The 18,079-nt window shown below is 38.0% G+C and overlaps 1 protein-coding gene across 1 annotated transcript in view; it reads right to left on the bottom strand.

The window, feature by feature from the left end:
* Window positions 1-499: 499 nt before the first annotated feature.
* The window catches only part of LOC104472384 (collagen alpha-4(IV) chain-like), a gene marked incomplete at both ends in the record, with an annotated part of 40,589 nt that continues 23,009 nt past the window's right edge, over window positions 500-18,079 (bottom strand). The window contains 14 exons of the mRNA XM_010088042.1: window positions 500-670; window positions 2,095-2,313; window positions 2,833-2,937; window positions 4,028-4,096; window positions 4,793-4,976; window positions 5,387-5,493; window positions 6,467-6,539; window positions 9,539-9,702; window positions 10,006-10,098; window positions 10,660-10,824; window positions 11,416-11,520; window positions 13,073-13,100; window positions 16,235-16,288; window positions 17,331-17,375. Of these exons, the coding sequence (XP_010086344.1) occupies window positions 500-670; window positions 2,095-2,313; window positions 2,833-2,937; window positions 4,028-4,096; window positions 4,793-4,976; window positions 5,387-5,493; window positions 6,467-6,539; window positions 9,539-9,702; window positions 10,006-10,098; window positions 10,660-10,824; window positions 11,416-11,520; window positions 13,073-13,100; window positions 16,235-16,288; window positions 17,331-17,375 (1,582 nt within the window). The remainder of the gene's footprint in view (window positions 671-2,094; window positions 2,314-2,832; window positions 2,938-4,027; window positions 4,097-4,792; window positions 4,977-5,386; window positions 5,494-6,466; window positions 6,540-9,538; window positions 9,703-10,005; window positions 10,099-10,659; window positions 10,825-11,415; window positions 11,521-13,072; window positions 13,101-16,234; window positions 16,289-17,330; window positions 17,376-18,079) is intronic.

Here is an 18,079-nt window from a genome sequence, read left to right as displayed (position 1 = left end):
TCTAACATTCTGTGATTCTGTGACTCTGTCAACCAGTCTCCTAAAAAGGCTGGTCTGCCTTCCAGAAGTTCAAAGTAGCAGTTCTGCTGACCCCCCTCCCTATTTCTCCAAGAACCAAATACTCGTCAACACAGAATCACAGACTGCATCAGTAAAGGAGATAGTCTGGATGTAATAAAAGGTATATTGTTCTTATTATAGCATGTTATAAAAACAACCAATTACAAATTATGTAATTGTCATAATATGTCAGTGTTGTAAAACAACTAAAGCACCAGGATGAACCAAGATGCATCAAACTACTTCCATCTCTTTGTTTTTATTATAAGAGAGAGAACAAAGGATGCTGTTGCTGTTGTCTCTACCTGGCTGCAGGGTCGTCTTCTCAAAGCTGGAAAAGGAGGAGAGTGCAAAGTACCTCCTAGCTTTAACAGCAGTAGAAATAGCTCCCTCTACAAGAGACATTAGAGATGAAGTGGTCTGCAGATGTTTAACATACCTGTTTGACCTGGGAAACCAGGTGGTCCTTTATCACCTGGAAGTCCTGGAAGTCCTCGGGAGCCTGGAGGACCTGGAGGACCTCGTGAGCCCGGAGAGCCTTTAAGACCTTTGATTCCAGGTGGCCCAGCTAGGCCCCTTTCTCCCCTCTGACCTTTAAAGCCTGGTAAGCCTGAGAAAAAGAGCGTTAGTCTATGTATGTAAATGCAGGAAAAGGGTTCAGCAACTGTACTTAAAAAGTAGAAAGTGACAGATTTTTGGTATAAATTTGAATACCATCAAACATAGCAAAATAAATTGGAAACGTTGATACCATGCTGGAGTACTGGCTCTGCCTAGACTTTTCACCTGGAATGTTTGTTTTCTTGTGTTTCTTTAGTGAGAGGCATATCAGTAGAAGCAGCTGTGAAAAATCCCTACTAATTCATAAATACTTTTGATATATATGTCTCCTAGCTCTCCCTAAATAACACTTCCATTTAAGAGTAAGGAAGATAGAAGTATCACAGTAATGACAGGAGCTCAGTTAAGTTACTCAGGACAACAGAATAAGAGATAATTCTTCTGTGTATTACTTGACAGTGAACACACTGTGATTTGGCCAGTTAAGGAACAGTATGGGATGGGAAAGGAAGCTGGGAAACATCTGAGATGCACACTCTTCATTCTTTGAGTTTAAGGAAATGTACAAAACATAATGTATGCCCTCAGTAATGAACAGCCCCCACGGAAATATTTGTTATGCCAGCCACAAAATAATGTGATTAAATCTGATAGTAAAGATGTGCTAAGCTTAGAGCTGTGAGGCAACCCAATGGATGCTGTGTACCTTGAGGTCCTGGCAGGCCCATGACACCTCTGACTCCTGGTGGCCCTGGTAAGCCCATGTCACATGGTGGACCAGGGAAGCCTGGACAGCCTGGTGCTCCTATATCACCTTCTGGGCCTCTAAAACCTTTTGCTCCTGGAAATCCTGGGGTACCAGGCTGTCCTGGAAACAAAAAACATGGTAAAAAGGTGGCGACCCCTCAGAATTCCTAATTGTAATTTTGAAATTTCCATGTTCAGTTATTTTAATACCTTACTTATCCTCTAGTTTTTGCATAGTTGTGAAAACTGATGCTTTTCTGCTATTTAGAATTGACTGTTGTGGAGAGCTTCTTTCTTTAAGGAACAAATACAAATTCAACTCTCACCTAAAGGTGAGCATGACTTTATGGCATGAAAAGCTAGTTTCTGATGTGTAGGAGCAGAATAGAAAGAGCTCACAGGACTGCACCAGCTACACAGAACACAGCTACATGGTTCTGTAGGTGTTCCCTGCACAGAAGGGGGTGTGTGTGTGTGTCTGCTTAGGGCTGGGCAAAAGGAAGACCTATAAAAGGAAACAGCAATGTCTGCTATGAAGTGGGAAGGATGTCCTCAGTGGCTGATCAACCTTAACTGTAAAAATGTAAACGTTAAAAATAGGGTGGTACTGTTCACAATTACCATTATGGATCCAGGTAAGAGTAAGTTTTATCTGAATCAGGACCAACTTTGCTCAGATTTTCTCCTTTGAACACATGGAAATGCTTCATAAAAACTGGCTCATACCTCGAAGCCCAGGAGCGCCTGGATCACCCCTTGCTCCTTGTGCACCAGGGGGTCCTGGCAGTCCCCTGTTGCCTGGGATTCCTGGAGGACCATATGTGGTATCACCTTGAACACCTTTCTGACCGTCTATGCCAGGTGGACCTGGAGGGCCATTTTTACCATCAACTGTAGATCCTCTTTCACCTTCATCACCAGGATCACCAGCTTTGCCTCGAAAGCCTGTTGATATGATTTTTAAATTCAAATGGGCCATAATTCAGAAGGTGGGGGGATTTCTCACAAACTGTGGAATATTATAATGCAGATTTAACTGGAATTAAATTATCACTTTACAAAGAAAAATAACATCATACATTAAATGTAATGTTTCTTATTTACAGCTACTGATACAGGAGGATTGAAGGAGGTAATTATTCCTCTGGGAAGTGACAGTGGTTTTCTTTGGGGCAGCATCTATCTTGTGTACTGTCACTCTTGTCCAGTTCAATCCCTTTGCTAAAATTATACTAATTGTTTTCATTTTTCTAAGAGTATTTCCTCCCTGGACACTGAATTTTAGGCTATTGCAGCACCTGCAGTGCTGGAGGAAAGAAAGGAAAACTGGTAGAGATTCCTTTTCCATTAGCTTTCGTTTAAATGTGCTTCCAGTTCTATTCTACCATGGTAGCTACCTTACCCTGCACGTATGCGTTACAGCTTGACTAGCAGGCCTCCTGCATTAAGAAAAATACAATTCACCTTCTGGCCCAGGGATTCCTGCCCCTGGCCTGCCTCGATAGCCTTTTTGCCCATCAAAGCCATTTGGTCCAGGATGACCGGGGAGTCCTTTTAAACCCTTTGGTCCTGGAAACAGAAATAAAATATGTAAAAAAATTGACAGAGCTCTAAAATCTAATCTAAGGATTTAAATTATCTAAGGAAACAGCATTGTATCTTTATCCCATGCGAGTTCATGTGCTTTGAAGGCAAATGGATTTCATCTGCTTCTAACATTTTGAGCAAGAGCCACCACCTAAGTCACAACAAAAAGCATGGCTGCTTTTTTTCTAAATGGACTTGTTCCCCTATCCATAGACAACAGACTGCAAATCACCAGAGTAAATTAGAAAAAAAGATAACTCCTATAACATTTTAATGTTACAGGACATCAACAGTATTAATCTAGTGAAGGACAGGTGTCAACTCAAGCTCTTATATTGTCCTGGGCTATCTGCTGCTTCTGGAATGATGCAGATGAGCTCAATACACTAATCCCTGTTCGTTCATGGCTGTATAAATTTTCGCTGCCCCCCACAATGCTGATGTTAGGGAGCTGTGTAATACCATATTAAGCAGCTTGAAAATTCAGTATCTCCATTTGTTCTGATCAGGATATTCTGGGGTATTTCAAATGTTTTGGAGGTGATCACAAGCAACATTGTGCCAGTTCCTGGAGGAGTTATTTGAATTTAAATTAAGTTGAACAAGTTGAAGTAATGGTAAGAACTATTCAGATTTTACAGTTCAGTTGCAACTTGCCATGAGCAATATAGTTTTAGAAATTACAGACTTGTAGAATATCTTTGCCTCACAGACCTTTTTTTCCCTGTATCTAGATTTACATATTCTAGGTCTTATCCAACTCCAGTCATCTGTGTATTTTACAGATTCTCTCATGAATTTTAATTGAGGCAGGACAGAGTTTCAAGCTACCTTCATTTAGTAATTTCTGTGGAGGCAGCCTGCACAACTTTTGATTGTGCAAACTGCACCTGTCTGGCCCTTGACTCTGTTAGATGAGTATATTCCGGCGTATTTGCAGATTAACATTTTGAGACACATATTTGTTGAAAAACTAGAATAGTGTATATTTTAAACATAACTTCATTTTTTAATTAGCAACTTAAAATTCCATTTCAATTAAAAACAAAAATTCTCTCATCTATAAACATACCTTGAACACCTTTAAAACCTGGGGGACCTGGATTTCCAGGGTATGGTAATGTAATGTAGACAGTCTCACCTGAAGCAAGAGGGAGAAAGAAACTGGCCTATTTGATTTTACAATAAATGAAGTCTGAACATTTACTGTAATATTTCTGTGGAACTAACCAACTAGATGTGTAAAGGTAAAGAGAAGGGACTGTTTATGCATGTTGTTAGTTCCATGCTGCTTAAGGTTTTGATGGAGAATCTTAAAATATATTTTTCTTGACACTTATTTTGTATAGAACATTGGTAATGATTAAAATTGTTATAATACAGTTATATTCTGTAAAGACAAGTTTCTTTTTAGTTGTCACAGAAATTTGTCTTTACAATAGTCTCTGTTGCAAGAAAGATTGCTATCAGTGTATTTTTTTTTTAGTAGGGATTTTTTATAACCAAAAAACAGACCAAGCCTTAAGTATGAGTTGTATATTGATGCTCCTTTACCACAAAAGCATTGCCTTGCAAATCCTTACAGTCAAACATACTCTTCACTCCAGAAAATAACTCCTCTGCTAGTGTGCAAGTGGGACTTTGTAGGTTTAAGGCCCCTAGCAATTCATATTCTCACTGGTGTCTGCTGCTAAATTCTGACAGTATTGTACCTTTCAGTGGCCACATTGCAAATGACTACCGACCTTGCCACTGTACATAATAATATGAAACTGTAATGGATACTACCAAACATGTATTTTGATATTTGGTTCTTAATATAAACATTCAAAATTACCTTTCTGTCCCTTTGGACCTGGTGGCCCAACATCACCAGTATCACCAAAGTCTCCAGGGCTACCTCTGACTCCTGGAGGGCCAGGAAACCCCAAACCCGGCAATCCCATCTGTCCTTTTACCCCAGGAAGTCCTGGGACTCCAGGGAATCCTTTATCACCTGGCAGTCGTACTCCAGAATCTCCCTAAAAGAAAAAAAAAAACAACTTTCTTTCCTCTCTTTGATTATCAAAAGCCATGTTAGAGAATTACCTGGAGAAACCATTGTTCTATTATTATGTGACTACATGGATGATATTAGTAGGCAACAGGAACAAAGGGTAGAGTTTTGTGGGTGTTTTTTTCTTCCTGATCCCATAATATTGGCACACAGTATATGCAGAAATTACATTCGGGAATACCAAAATAAACAGTAACACTTCCAAGGAAATAATTTTTCAGTTGATAGAAGCTATGAGTTTTGATCTAGGCTAAGACAGAATCTTAATCTGCTAGGAATTTGGAATAAAATGGTACTTTTCATTAAGTAGCTAGCCCCTTCATAAGACAATACGTTGACTGAAATGGAAAAAAAATCTGAGAAAGTCAAACATACCTTAGCTCCTTTTTCCCCAGGCAATCCTAGTTCCCCATCTCCGCCATCATTACCTCTTTGGCCTGGAAATCCTGCAACCCCAGTAGGACCTCTTTCACCTTTTATTCCTTAAAACAATTTGAAAAAAATGTATAACTGCAATAAGTTTGGGGGTTTTCTATCTCTGCTTGGGTAAATTCTGCGTAAAGTCATCGTACTTGTATGATAATTCCCAGTTCTTGAATTCACATTTCTTTAATGAGGTATTTTAGGCTTAGGAAGGCAGTATGTATTTGGACACCTCATGGAACAACTTTGTCTCTCTGTAAAAGATGCGTTTACGTGCATCACAAGAATGGGGCTTTTGTTCATGCTATATATAGAGTGAAAATGTTTTGCTATTGAAATCAATTAGTGTTTTATTCTTGATTTCAGCAAAATCAGGATATAGCTATGCCATATGATGCATAGTATTTGCATCAATATTCCCAGAAGGTTTTTTGTTTTTTTTTTTTAATTCCTAGATTTCTCTTGCACTGGTATTTATTAAAATGTAATTTTTGCATAAAGGATAATAAAACTATTCTAACCCAAAGATTCGTTTTGCTGTGTCGAGAAATCCTTTGCAAATAAACAGCAAATGTTTTGCCCTGCTCCAACATCTGTAAACAAACACAGGCACCAAAGCCTGCTAAGCTAACTTTTCACAAACAGTAAGATGGACACTCTTTTGTCTGAATAATTAGCTTAGCGTTTCTAACTAAGCTTTGCCATCAGATTTCTGTACTTTGTTGTTCTCTCTTCCTTTTGCTTTTGCAAATCATAACCATAACTGTGGAGAGGTTTTGATCTATTTAATTGCAAGAATTTCAGTTGTGCAACTGGTGGCCTATTGTTTCTCTTCAATGTCTGGTCAAGGGTAATTTTTAGAAATAGGAGCAGGAATCTGAATAGCCACGGAGACTTTGAGTTTTTCCCAAGAAGGATGTTGGTGGTTTAAGCTGAGATAATGGCTGGCATACTGGCATATGATGCTTTAGGAGGTGACTTCTACACAATAATATAGGAATCAAAAAGGTTAATGATAAAACATGTGTTTACCTTTTATTCTAACTCTTCCTGTATCGCCCTTCTCTCCTTTTTCACCATGTTGTCCAGCAGAACCAGGTGTCCCCTACCATTGATAAAAAAAAAAGTCAGTTATCTCCAGCAAAGAATCAGTGTGGGAATTGAGGGGAAAATTAGATAGCTATCTCTTGCTCTTGCACTGTTTCCTGAAACCAGACCAATTAAAGTCATGTATCAAAATGAAATTCTTATCTCTTTTGACATCTGTAAAGATGTCCATGAGTGGCACCTGGCCTTTTCAGCCTGTCTCTGCAGAATGCGTAGATATGTAACATAAGAAATTGTAATGCCGGAAGAATTGGGTCCTTGACCATTTATAGCTGTGTCTGTAAGTGCAAGAATATTAAGATGCAAACAATTCACAAACTCTTCCTACTGCAGACTTCAACCCACAATCCACTGAGCCTGCCCAGGAATGGAATCTCTGGAGTGCGGTAACTGCTGGATGAGGCTGTCCTCCCAGAAGTGAAATGGCAGTAGGTAAGTGATGCTTTTTTTTTTTTTTGCTGAAAGCCCACAAAGCTGCCAATAAAAATTTAATGCATCTAGTTAGGTACCTGGTATTGTCAGAAGAATCTATGAGTTGAGGGGTTTAGAGGGGAAGAAAAGTACTTTTCTATATTTTTATGCTGAATTGTGCTCTTAGTTCTCCAAGCAGAGTGCAGTTTGTATATACTAATTTGTGAGGGTCTGATCTTGCAATAGAACGTGTGGGTAAATGTGTTTTACCATGTGAAATTTACATAGAGTAAAGGGCCACTATGGTTGAAAAACTGGGGTATTATTTAGCCAGTTTCCTGTGTTAGTCAAAATCTTTCACTAAGAAATAGGTAGAGAAGATACAATTTATAAAGTGACTGTAAATCATGACAATTGTAAATCAAGCAGGAGACTTCCGAAAAATGTGGCATATCTGAAACTACCAGTGACTGTGTGTTGAAAAGTCTAGATATTCAGGTTGGCAATGACCAGTTATTAGTGTTTGAAAAGCAAGATTAGATATTTGAGAAGAAAAGAGAGCAGAAAAATGGAAAAAAAAATATAGGAAATCCATTAGATCAAAGCACTTTTGTATCGAAGTGAATTATTTCTTTCCAAACTGCTTACTTTGTTTCTCACTTAAGTACCCTAAGAACACCAAAGTGTTCAGGACAAGGCTTCAGGCTTTACTTCAGAACTACAAGGGCTAAAGCATACATACAAAAGATTGAAATCTCACATAATCCACTCAGGTTATGGGATTCTAAGAAAAAGAAAGTAAAAACAAATGCAAAGCTTATAATGAAATCATTGGAACTAGAATGACAGAGCCTCTCCACATCCTTCTTTCAGTCTCACAATGGTTTTGTTGGTTTTTTTTTTTTTTTCTTTTGAAAGTAGATGTTCTGGAAACCTTTAAACAATTCCTCATGTGAAAAAGAGTTCTGTTATTAAAACAAATCCTCAAAAAACCCAAACAGCATAATGGAACAGTCACAAAGCCAAGCATATATACCTATATTTTCAAATAAATTGCCCATGCACACAAGAAAGTATATTAATAACTTCTCTGGCATAATTTTGGTATGCAGCATCCCGGATGTATAGTCCACATGCCAGGCCAGAACAAATGGAACAAATTCTCAGCAAGTCCAATAAATCATCTTACAAAGTGTTCCTAAAGCAGTTAGATTAAGTGGTGTTTTGAATTATTGCTCACTGTGGGGAATAAGATAAACTATATGAAGCACATGAAATAAAATAAGTCTGTTTCTAAAAGTAATAGCTAGTTTCACTGCATTAGGCAACAAGCATCATCCAGTACATTACTGACCCAGGAAAAATACAGGTTTTGAGCTCAAATTTATTTTGTTTGTTAATCCTGCTGACAGCCACTATTAAAGTAGAAATACACATCTGACCTAAAGCTACCTTTTAAATATTTCTTAATTATTTTCTTCCTCCCACCTTGCCATGAAAAATATAGTGTTTTTCCATGAAAAACTGGATGTCAGATTTGTTAATGCTGGAATGAACTGGTTTTAGGGAAAAAATGAACACTGTAAGCTGATGTCAAATGATTCTAGTACTCAGAATCTTTACAACCAAGAAGTTCATTCACTTTCTGCTCTTGTGGAACTTTAAATTAAATTGTTACATTGCAAGGAAGCTGTTCAAGCAAATGAAAAGTCATTATTTTGATAGTTATAGTAGTTTTTAATTCTAAGAACTCTTAAATCAAGGGTGAATTTTTATTCAATTTCATCTTCATGTCTAATATCTATGTCATAGAGAGAAAAAGCATTGCCTACAGTGGCTGATTCTTGTGGAGAACAAACGTTTGGCTGAGTAGTGACTGAAACCAGGAGATTATAAAGTAATATGGAACAGCAAAGGGATAAACCCTAACAAATAATAATGCCTTTCAGACTCTGTGGGAGTGAAAGACTCTACATTATGTTCAGATTGCCTCATAAAATAAATTAAACATATCAAATTAAGCTTTTCAATTAATTTCTAAAAAAAAAAAGGAATAAAGAAAATTACTTGAAATGTCTGAATAAAATCAAGGCTTCCTTTTTCTTCAGACCCTGCCCCCCCAGGTGGATGTTGACATCAAATCCATCTTGACCTGCTGACATCATGCAATTCTTTGCCTTGGTAGGGTTTTGCTGGAAATGCTTTCCTTTGAAATAGCTGAAAAATCACCTCCAATGGAGCAATTTGTGCATCTACAATGTTTTCAAGAAGAACAATGGGTATTCAAAACTAAAAGTAAAAAGAAGTCAAAACCAAACAAGAAGAATATTCACCAGCTTTCCTAAGCCTCCTGACCACCCCACAAACATGGCATGGGATTCTGTCCCTCAGTGTAAAACTCTGTCTACTGCTGGAAGGGAAATCAGATCGCAGCTAATAAAATGCATCCTCCAACAAGACTGTAATAAGCAAAAGTAGACAGAACTTTCAGATTGTTTTCCAGGGCAGTTCCTCTGTCATTCTGATTAAATGCCTCCCGTGGTACCTTGATGTTATTTATTACTGAAGGTCATGAAAACTACTCACAGGGAGCCCTGGTGATCCCACTGCACCAGGTGAGCCTGGGTCGCCCTTTTCTCCATGTCTTCCAGGGTATCCCATTTGTCCTTTCTTTCCTTGAGTACCCGGAGGTCCTTGTATCCCACGGGGACCAGGAGGACCAGCGCTACATGAGCAGAGGCCTCGATTTCCTACGTGAATGTGTCAAAAGTACATTGAAACAGTTGCAAAATTAACACACAAAAAGTAACACTGCACCTTTTCTGTGCACAGACCATTTTATTTCATTATGGCCTTCAAAGGAGTGAAGCGTATCAGTCTCTTTTTACAGTGCTGAGCAACTGCTGCACCGGCATGACTCTACTGACTTAGAGGCCCCAGTGCCAACAGGCCATTTAACTCCACACTTTGATGGGCCTTATCCTTGCAAATTTAGGTCTGACATATCTGGCAAAGGTCTCGTATTCAAATTGTTGCTATCCAGGCATACTTACCCTTTTCTCCTTTTTCACCTTTTCTCCCTGGAAGGCCTATCTGACCTTTTGCTCCAGGTTCTCCAGGGATGCCTCTGTCAGTACAGATTACACCTTTGACAAAACAAATTGTACAGCTAGTATAAATCAGGTTGACTGTTTCCGTAGCCTATGTCACGTGCTCTCCTCTCCCTTATCTTGTTATCCTCATGTGAAAAGCTAGAGATCTTACAAAATGCTTTACAAGTTGTTGGTTATAGATCATACAAGAGTCAGTCTGGCTAGAGCTGATGTTGACACGTTTCTTTTTCATTGCCACTACTTCTTCCTTTTTCCACTGTAGAACTTTACAACTCTTCTGTCTTTACTAAAGGATGCTGATTTGCATTTCCTCCCCACTTTGCTATGGTTTGAACTTCAGGTGATATATTTTTAGGGACATTTCTCATATATATGACTTTGTGGGTTTAAATCACCCAGAAAACTATGAAAATCTTGATGTCTCACTGATCAACAACTATAATCGGAAAAACATGTTTTCTACATCACATGAAAAGTTTGATATAACTGTAAAAATGTACTTTTCACCTCTGTTTTTTGTAGCACCGACAAAAGCAATGAATCTATTAATATGCAGAATGATATTCTTGCCACATAAATTGCTGTTGAACCTACTGGGTAGTCCAGGTAAGCCTTGTCTTCCTGGCTGCCCTGGTAGGCCTGGTGGTCCAGGAAATCCAGGTCTTCCTGGGATTGGTTCACCTGTTCCAGGGAAACCAGGGTCACCCTGAAAACCTTGAGGTCCTGGTGCCCCACTTACTCCTGGCAGACCAGGCAGACCTATAAAGAAAATAATGGTATGTGACCTGTACAGCTTCGCAGTAACAATTACTACAAGATAACAATGAGGAAATTACGGAGCATTCAGAACTGTCCTAAATAAGAGCTTCTATAAAACAAAGACTTAAGTTTAAATCTTTAGGTTTTCCAGGATTCTCAGGAAAAGAGGCTCCTGCTTTAGACCTTCAAACACTTCTTTTCCTCCTCCCAAACTGTCTCTTTTCCAGACACCCCAGTTCCTTATATAGAGCAAAGTCATCTTTATCACCTTTCTTTATATCTTTTTGATATGGAGAATAGAATTTTTGAGCAGAGCACTCCAGATACAGGCATACCATGCACTTACAGTGCATGGTAGCATTCTACTTTGTCTTCTGTTCCTTTTCTAGTAATTCTTAATGTTCTACTTGCATCATTTTGGTTCTTTTTTTGGCCACTAAGTGCTGAGCTAATATTTTTATTGAACTTTCTGTAGAGCTCAAATTCTTATTCTTGGTGACTTGCATCAAGCAAGAACAAAGAACAGTTTTCTTTTAGCTGCTTTCTCTCCTACTGGAATATAGTTCACGTTTTATCCCCTACTTCTCTTACTTGTTCCGTCATCTCCTGGTCTTCCTAGCAGGCCTGCAGGACCAATTGGTCCAACTGACCCCATAGCACCTGCAGGACCCGGAAATCCAGGATCTCCTTGTGGACCTACACAGAATTATAAAAAAGATGTGAATTGAATACCTTATGCAATTGACAGTTTAAATGTAAACTGCAACTGAAATGATAATTTGGGAACTACACAAAAGTAAAATACAGTCACTTCTCTTGTCTTTATGAAACATTTCTGAATGTGTAACAATTTAATTTTAGGGTGGGAGGATTTGGTTCCTTTTCTACAGATTCCTGCCCTTTTCGTGGGCACAGTTTTAACTCTTCATCACTCCATTGTAGTAGCTTTGTGCTACATATTTCAGAATGCCAAGATAAGTGTTTGTCCAAAACAAATACATGTAGCATTTAAAATAAACGTCTATCTCATGTTATGCACATTTGGCACTGCAAACAGAGAGGTCACTTCACGGTCATCCTAGTTGAATATATCAACATTTTAAAAAGTATGTATTTTCAACATTGCTATAGTGAATAAATTTAAAAACTGCAATTGCATAGTGATAAAGAAAACATGAATCAGATATAAAGGGCTTCATTAAATTGGAAAAACAAAACATTGGTAGTAGTTCTGTTCTCAAACAATTCTGCTAAAGGCCTCTTTCTGTGAAGAATGTATCCACTTGCACACCATGCAGATGATTAATTTTAAATGTCACTTGACACACTAAGCATGGGAATAAGTCTCTTCTTGCATGGGCTGGAAACACAGAAGCCAATGGAAAACAAATGTAACTGATTTGTTGATGCGGCCACTATCTAATAGGGAGGTTCTGCTGAACTGTGGTTGCGTTGTAACTTACTTCTGTGTTTATGATCGGCATTTGCTGCAGTAGAAACACAATTTATGGTAAGTTCTCTGTTAAAAATGTTCTTACAATACAGATTCCCCCAAGTGTGAGGTGCCAAAGCAAATCCCTCCCAGAGAGCAAGTTTGGCTGTTCCCCACTGCCTCCTGCTGTGAAATAAGGACTTCCACACACCTTTTCACCAACTGGATGATAAAGATGGGGATAAAGGGAGCTGGGACATAAAAACCCAGCCTGAGGTTTAGGTAGGAAGCTAATAAGATTGACAGGCATTCTGTTGGGAGTACTAGTTCCAGGATTTCACCCCTGCTATGTAATAGGAAGCTTAATTGTAGTCTAAAATTTGTGTGTTGTCGCAATTCTGAAAACAGGAATTCTAAATTACAATGGGAGGGCCAATTTTCTTATTTGCCATCCATTATCCAGCATGGGCTTATTTTTCATAGCTTTTTTCTTAAATATGCTTAGGTCCAATAACTAGGGATAGTCCTGCAGATCTAGCTGTGACTGTATGCATAAAGATCTTTCAAGCAAACATTTAATCTAAAACTTGTATGTTTAATGTAGTTCCAGTAAGATCAGAGAGACACAAACAAACACAGAATGTGGCCACTAGGAAGATAATGGTTTAGGATCCTATCCCCTGAATTTCTAGTGATCACTTTCAAATATCTTTAGCACAGTAGGTCCTACACACTTTATAGTAAACAGAAAGACTAGTTAAAACTAGCTATAACCTTTTATAGGAAGCAGTGGAGTTCCAACAGCTCCAGGAGGACCTGGGGGCCCCTTTGCTCCTGGATCCCCCTGTAAGAGTCCAACAATAAATTTTACTGATAGATGCAAATATGCAGTGTGCTAGTATGTAACTGAAAATTTCAACAATGGTAGATTATGTAAGGATGTGACACATCACCTGGGAAACTCAATTTTGACACTTTATAGCATTTAAAACCAGGCAAAAGATTTAAAATAATCATTATCTTTCAGGATATGAGTGACTAAACAGTAATATACCTATCACGCAAATGTATTTGACTCTTCAGAACTTGTGACTGCTGTATTTGATTTAATTCATTTATTGTAAAGACAAATCAATTACAGTAAATCAGTACCCATTTAATTGTCACGTTTTGATTTAACCACCAAGCTGTAATTATTTGCCTTAAAATTCTATACCAGAATTTGGAAATTGCTTCTATGATGACAGATAAGCGTTAAGAAAAGAGGTTTTGCAGTCTGACATATTATTGATGGTAAGAGGTACTCAGAGCTCTTATAAGAAGTTGAAAACATCTGCATCAGGGTAACATAAAAGAGCCTACTAATGGCAAGGAAAATCACTTCTGCTTGGAGGATTTCTAAATTAGCTTGGATCTTGATATGTAGAATTGCAAGTGAAGTGGACTTTAGGGAAGTCTTTTATGTGGCAAATTGTATTAGAATTTTTGCTTTGTAGATTAAGAATCAAACCCACCCTCTGCAGCAAATGGGAACTGAGAAAACAAAAATGTGAATGTGGGAACCGCATAGTGAGGTAGCATTCCTGGGACTGGAGTTCAGGGCCTTTTAGGACACAGACAAGGAGAACTGGGACTGCAAAAATGGATACCCATTCTTATACAAGTTAAGACAAGGAGTCCGTGCCTCTTTCTGGGTTGTTTTGGTTTTTTGTTTATTTTGTTTTGTTTTTTTACTTGATATCTCTACAATATTTAAACAGTTTTGGAGCTGTCACTGATTGCTGTCCTCTTGACCTTTGGCTGGGCTTTTTCCTTTCACTGTATCTTGCAGAATGAAATAACATCCTTGTGTTGTCTTTGGCGATTTTAAACAGGAATGTAAATTTGTCTTCCCTAATGACATAGAAGAAGTGTCTTCTATATGGCAGGAAAGAAAAAATAAAACTAGTGTTTTCCCTTCTCTGATAAACTTACAAAGTATATTGAGATTTAAAATTACTGTAATGATGATAAAAGTATCAAAGATTTGTACAATAGATGGATTATGCCCCCAACTAAAACAACATGCATATCAGGGTGAGTACTTTTTAATAACAAAACACTTAAGGTTTGACTCCGCTTTAGGGGAGTAAGGGACTGGAATGATTTTTCTGTTTCAGTAAGATATGTAGTGTTTCTGTCTAATTAGTATCTGAATGAGCCCACATTGTTGTGAAGCCAATAATGGGCAAATGGGAGAAAAATCAACATCCATGGGCCATTTTTTTTCTCCCAAGTATGACTTCATAAATGAAATGTTGGCTGAAGAAGCTGATCTAGCACTCTCCTGGCAGTCCTAACTTTGAAGATAAGCTTGTGAGTAAAACAGATGTTTTTATTGTAGTTTTACTTATTTACTCCATGTGTTTGTCATTTCTCATTTGTAAACCTGCTTCTTGAAAATCTGTTTGTTACTTTTTATTTGTCTGCTTTCAACTGTGGCTTTAGCAGTATACTGCTAATGGCAAGTTTGGACCAACCACAGTTTACTTCCTTTTGTCATCACAGATTACGTAGAGTGTGTTCCAGTCTTAACCTTCCATTTATAACAGAGGTGATTCTTGCTCAAATATCTTGAGCGTCATTCCTCTGATTTCACAGGTGCAGCTAATCATGCATTAAGAAAAGTTACTCTCTTATATGCAGCTTTCCAAAAAGATTATTTCAGAGGGAAATAAGCATGTCTTGACTTTTGTATTTCTGAGCCAAGTTCATTAGTGTCACAATTTCTGCAATATTGTTTTTGTCCTCTGTACTGTGGTAATAACTTTGATCAGGTTTTTCAATCCTGTTGTCTCTACTGATGATCTTCTCACCCACCTGCTTCATTGCAGCATTTCACTTCTCCTCTTGCTCATACGTAGCTGACCGCTTGGACCCTATCCCAGTGACTCCCTAGACCTTCCCCCTGGCTAGATTCACTACTGCTTTGCTCCTTCTAGAGTAGCATCCAGAGGTAGTTTTTCATTCTGAATGTGCTCTAGTATTGTGGATTCCACAGAAAATATAACAGTTCCCTTCATTCAAGTTTTTGTTCTTAATCAGAATTACAGTATGACCCAGTAGTCAGAATTACAATATCATCATCATTTCTGCAGCGTGCAGAAGAGAATTCCACAAATTTATACCCTGAAATGTCACTAGACTGGCACCTGAGTCTTCTGAAATTGTATTAAGCACCTCTTCCATGTTTTTCAGATTAATATTATCCTCTTTCACTGCCTAGCTCCCTGGATGTGACACCTACACTTCTAATCTCTAACGGAAAGCAGCATGTAGTGTAAAATAAAAAATAGGTAGCGTCATCTAAGTGAGCAAAAGCAGGAAATGTTTAAACAAAGCTGGTGTGAAGGAGTCCAGTTTCCATTCTGGTAAGCATCTTGGAAAAGTTACTTATGTGAACAGGTTGAACACATGCAAAGAGATTTTGGTACGTCATGCAAACCAGCCCCTCTGAATAAAAATTTGCCACCTCGTTTGGTGCCAATTATCATATTAGATAGACCATACTAGATACACAGACAAAAGTTGATAGGATCATACTGTTACCTAAATAGCAGGTTCCTTTACCTAGCACACCTCTCTGGGGAATGCAGCTCAGCCATGAATAATTTGCAGGGTACTACAGTTCATGGATTAGATAGCTATACTGGTATAGTTAAAGGTAACTTTTGGCAATTGGGATTAATCAGTTCCTATGGTACAGAAAATGGAATTCCCACTCTCATATGCACCAAGCAGGAACGTTTACTTTTTTATTTGCTATCACAGTGTTGAGTAACTATGACTGTCATGAAAACAGTAGATCTTAAAAATAATTATGACTGTATAGAAGGAAATGGTCTGATAAGCATGTACATTTAGGAGGAATCATTAGCATTTATATAGAGGATTGTGTGTGTACATGCATAGACATGTGTGTTTGTTGGGTTTCTTTACCTGTATGCCTGGATAGCCAGGTTGTCCAGGAAAACCATCAAATCCTGTTTCCCCCTGGAAAGGATCACATAAATATAATTTCATTAGTCCGTTAATACATTAATATAATCAACTGAACAAAAACCAGTAAGGCAGTCATAGGATACTGTCATGTTACAATAGCATCCACAGTTTCTTTCTGAAAATTCACTGGGTTTGTACAAGAGTTGGTATGTTTCATAGAATCTATTCTTTTTACCATAACATGTATCGCAAGGGTAGTGACTCAGTGTAGCTGGGGCACAGAACTAGCTGGAATACATACCAGCAGACTCTAATAGACTGTCTGCTTAATACAGCTGAAATCGGCTTGCTGCCTGCTGAATGACCCTCTTCACCTATTATCACATGGGAAGCAGCTGTACAACAGCTGCTCCTCACCTTTTATGATCTAATAATACACTCATCCATTCAGTATTCAAACTCTTTAGGTAGGCAGTGGTAAAAAAACAAAGTAAAAAGTAATTCTGCAGATAAAACAGTCACCTGGAACATAACTGTAGATGCAAATATCTGTACATCAATGTGCTTTACGTGTAGCATGATCATTATCTTAACTAAATTTGAAAATGAGCTGGGGAGAGGAGATAGGAAAAAGGGCAAGATGTAGCTCTGCATACCTGCATCTGTTGTTCTCTACTCCAGCAAGATGTTTTGAGTTCATAACTAACATTTAGCAGACTTAACAGCAACTGGGATATTTTGAGCCAGAAAGATGAACAAAACATGCATATAACACAAAATTATACAAACAATGTCACCATGGCAAACAAAATTAACATGCTGCATAACTTCTCCATCATGCTATATGCACATCCTGCTGGCTTTTCCTCCTGCTTGCAACTTCAGATCCCATTACCTAATTTCAGACAAATTTCAGAGTAGTAGAAATTCAAAGACAGAGTTCATACAAATTCTGTGGCAACAGGTAGCAGGAGAGAAAGGAAGGAATGTAATGTGACCTATCAAGTATGTGGAAATTCCAAATCTGTACAAATCCACAGAAAACCAAATTTTACTGATTCCACTGTTCATGGAGCTGCCTATATCATCTTACCTTCATTCCAGGAAAACCTGCAGGTCCATCAGAACCAGGATTACCCTGATAAAAGCAAGTAGAATGTGAGCTAAAACAGTAGAAGTGTATCCAAAATTACACCTATTCAGAACTTCTGAGCAGTTAATGTTCCTTAGTTATTACTTAGGATATTTCCCAGTAATATTATTATTCAGGATTGCCGAGTAGTTAATACTCCTTAGAAAAATATTACTTGGGATATTTCCCAAAGGCTTGGCAAAGTTTTGCAAGTACTTTATAGAGAATGGGCATGAATTTGAACTATAGATCAAAGTAAACCAGACAGGTCTTCAATTAATTTTTTTTATCATATTGCACCAAACACAGTAGTGGACATGTTGCTCCATGTGAGCACTGTTACCCAAACTAAGCACAAGCTGCTGTAAAAAATTGCCATTGGCATGTATGGAATACGTTAAAATTACTGTGTCAGTACTGTGCTACTCCAGAGCAGCTTTGTGCAGCTCTAAATATTTAGAGGATAATGCTACAGATTTAGTTTCTTTCCAAAGACTGAAAGTCTTTAGGAGTTTATGTTTAAGTCTGAGACAGGGTGAGTCCCAGGGCAGGACTCCTAAATGTTCTATACAGAAAGTATGACATATTCATTCAAAAAATCCTTAAAATCTTTCTTGGAAATGCAAACTTAAACTGTCAAATATATTATGAACCTAATTACAGTGAATTTGTGAAGTAATTTTTTCTGCAACTTCCTTACCTGCAATCCA

This window comes from Pterocles gutturalis, unplaced genomic scaffold, assembly GCF_000699245.1.
Source record: "Pterocles gutturalis isolate BGI_N339 unplaced genomic scaffold, ASM69924v1 scaffold49671, whole genome shotgun sequence".
Taxonomy (NCBI): Eukaryota; Metazoa; Chordata; class Aves; order Pterocliformes; family Pteroclidae; genus Pterocles; species Pterocles gutturalis.
This window is presented reverse-complemented; position numbering and strand designations above follow the sequence as displayed.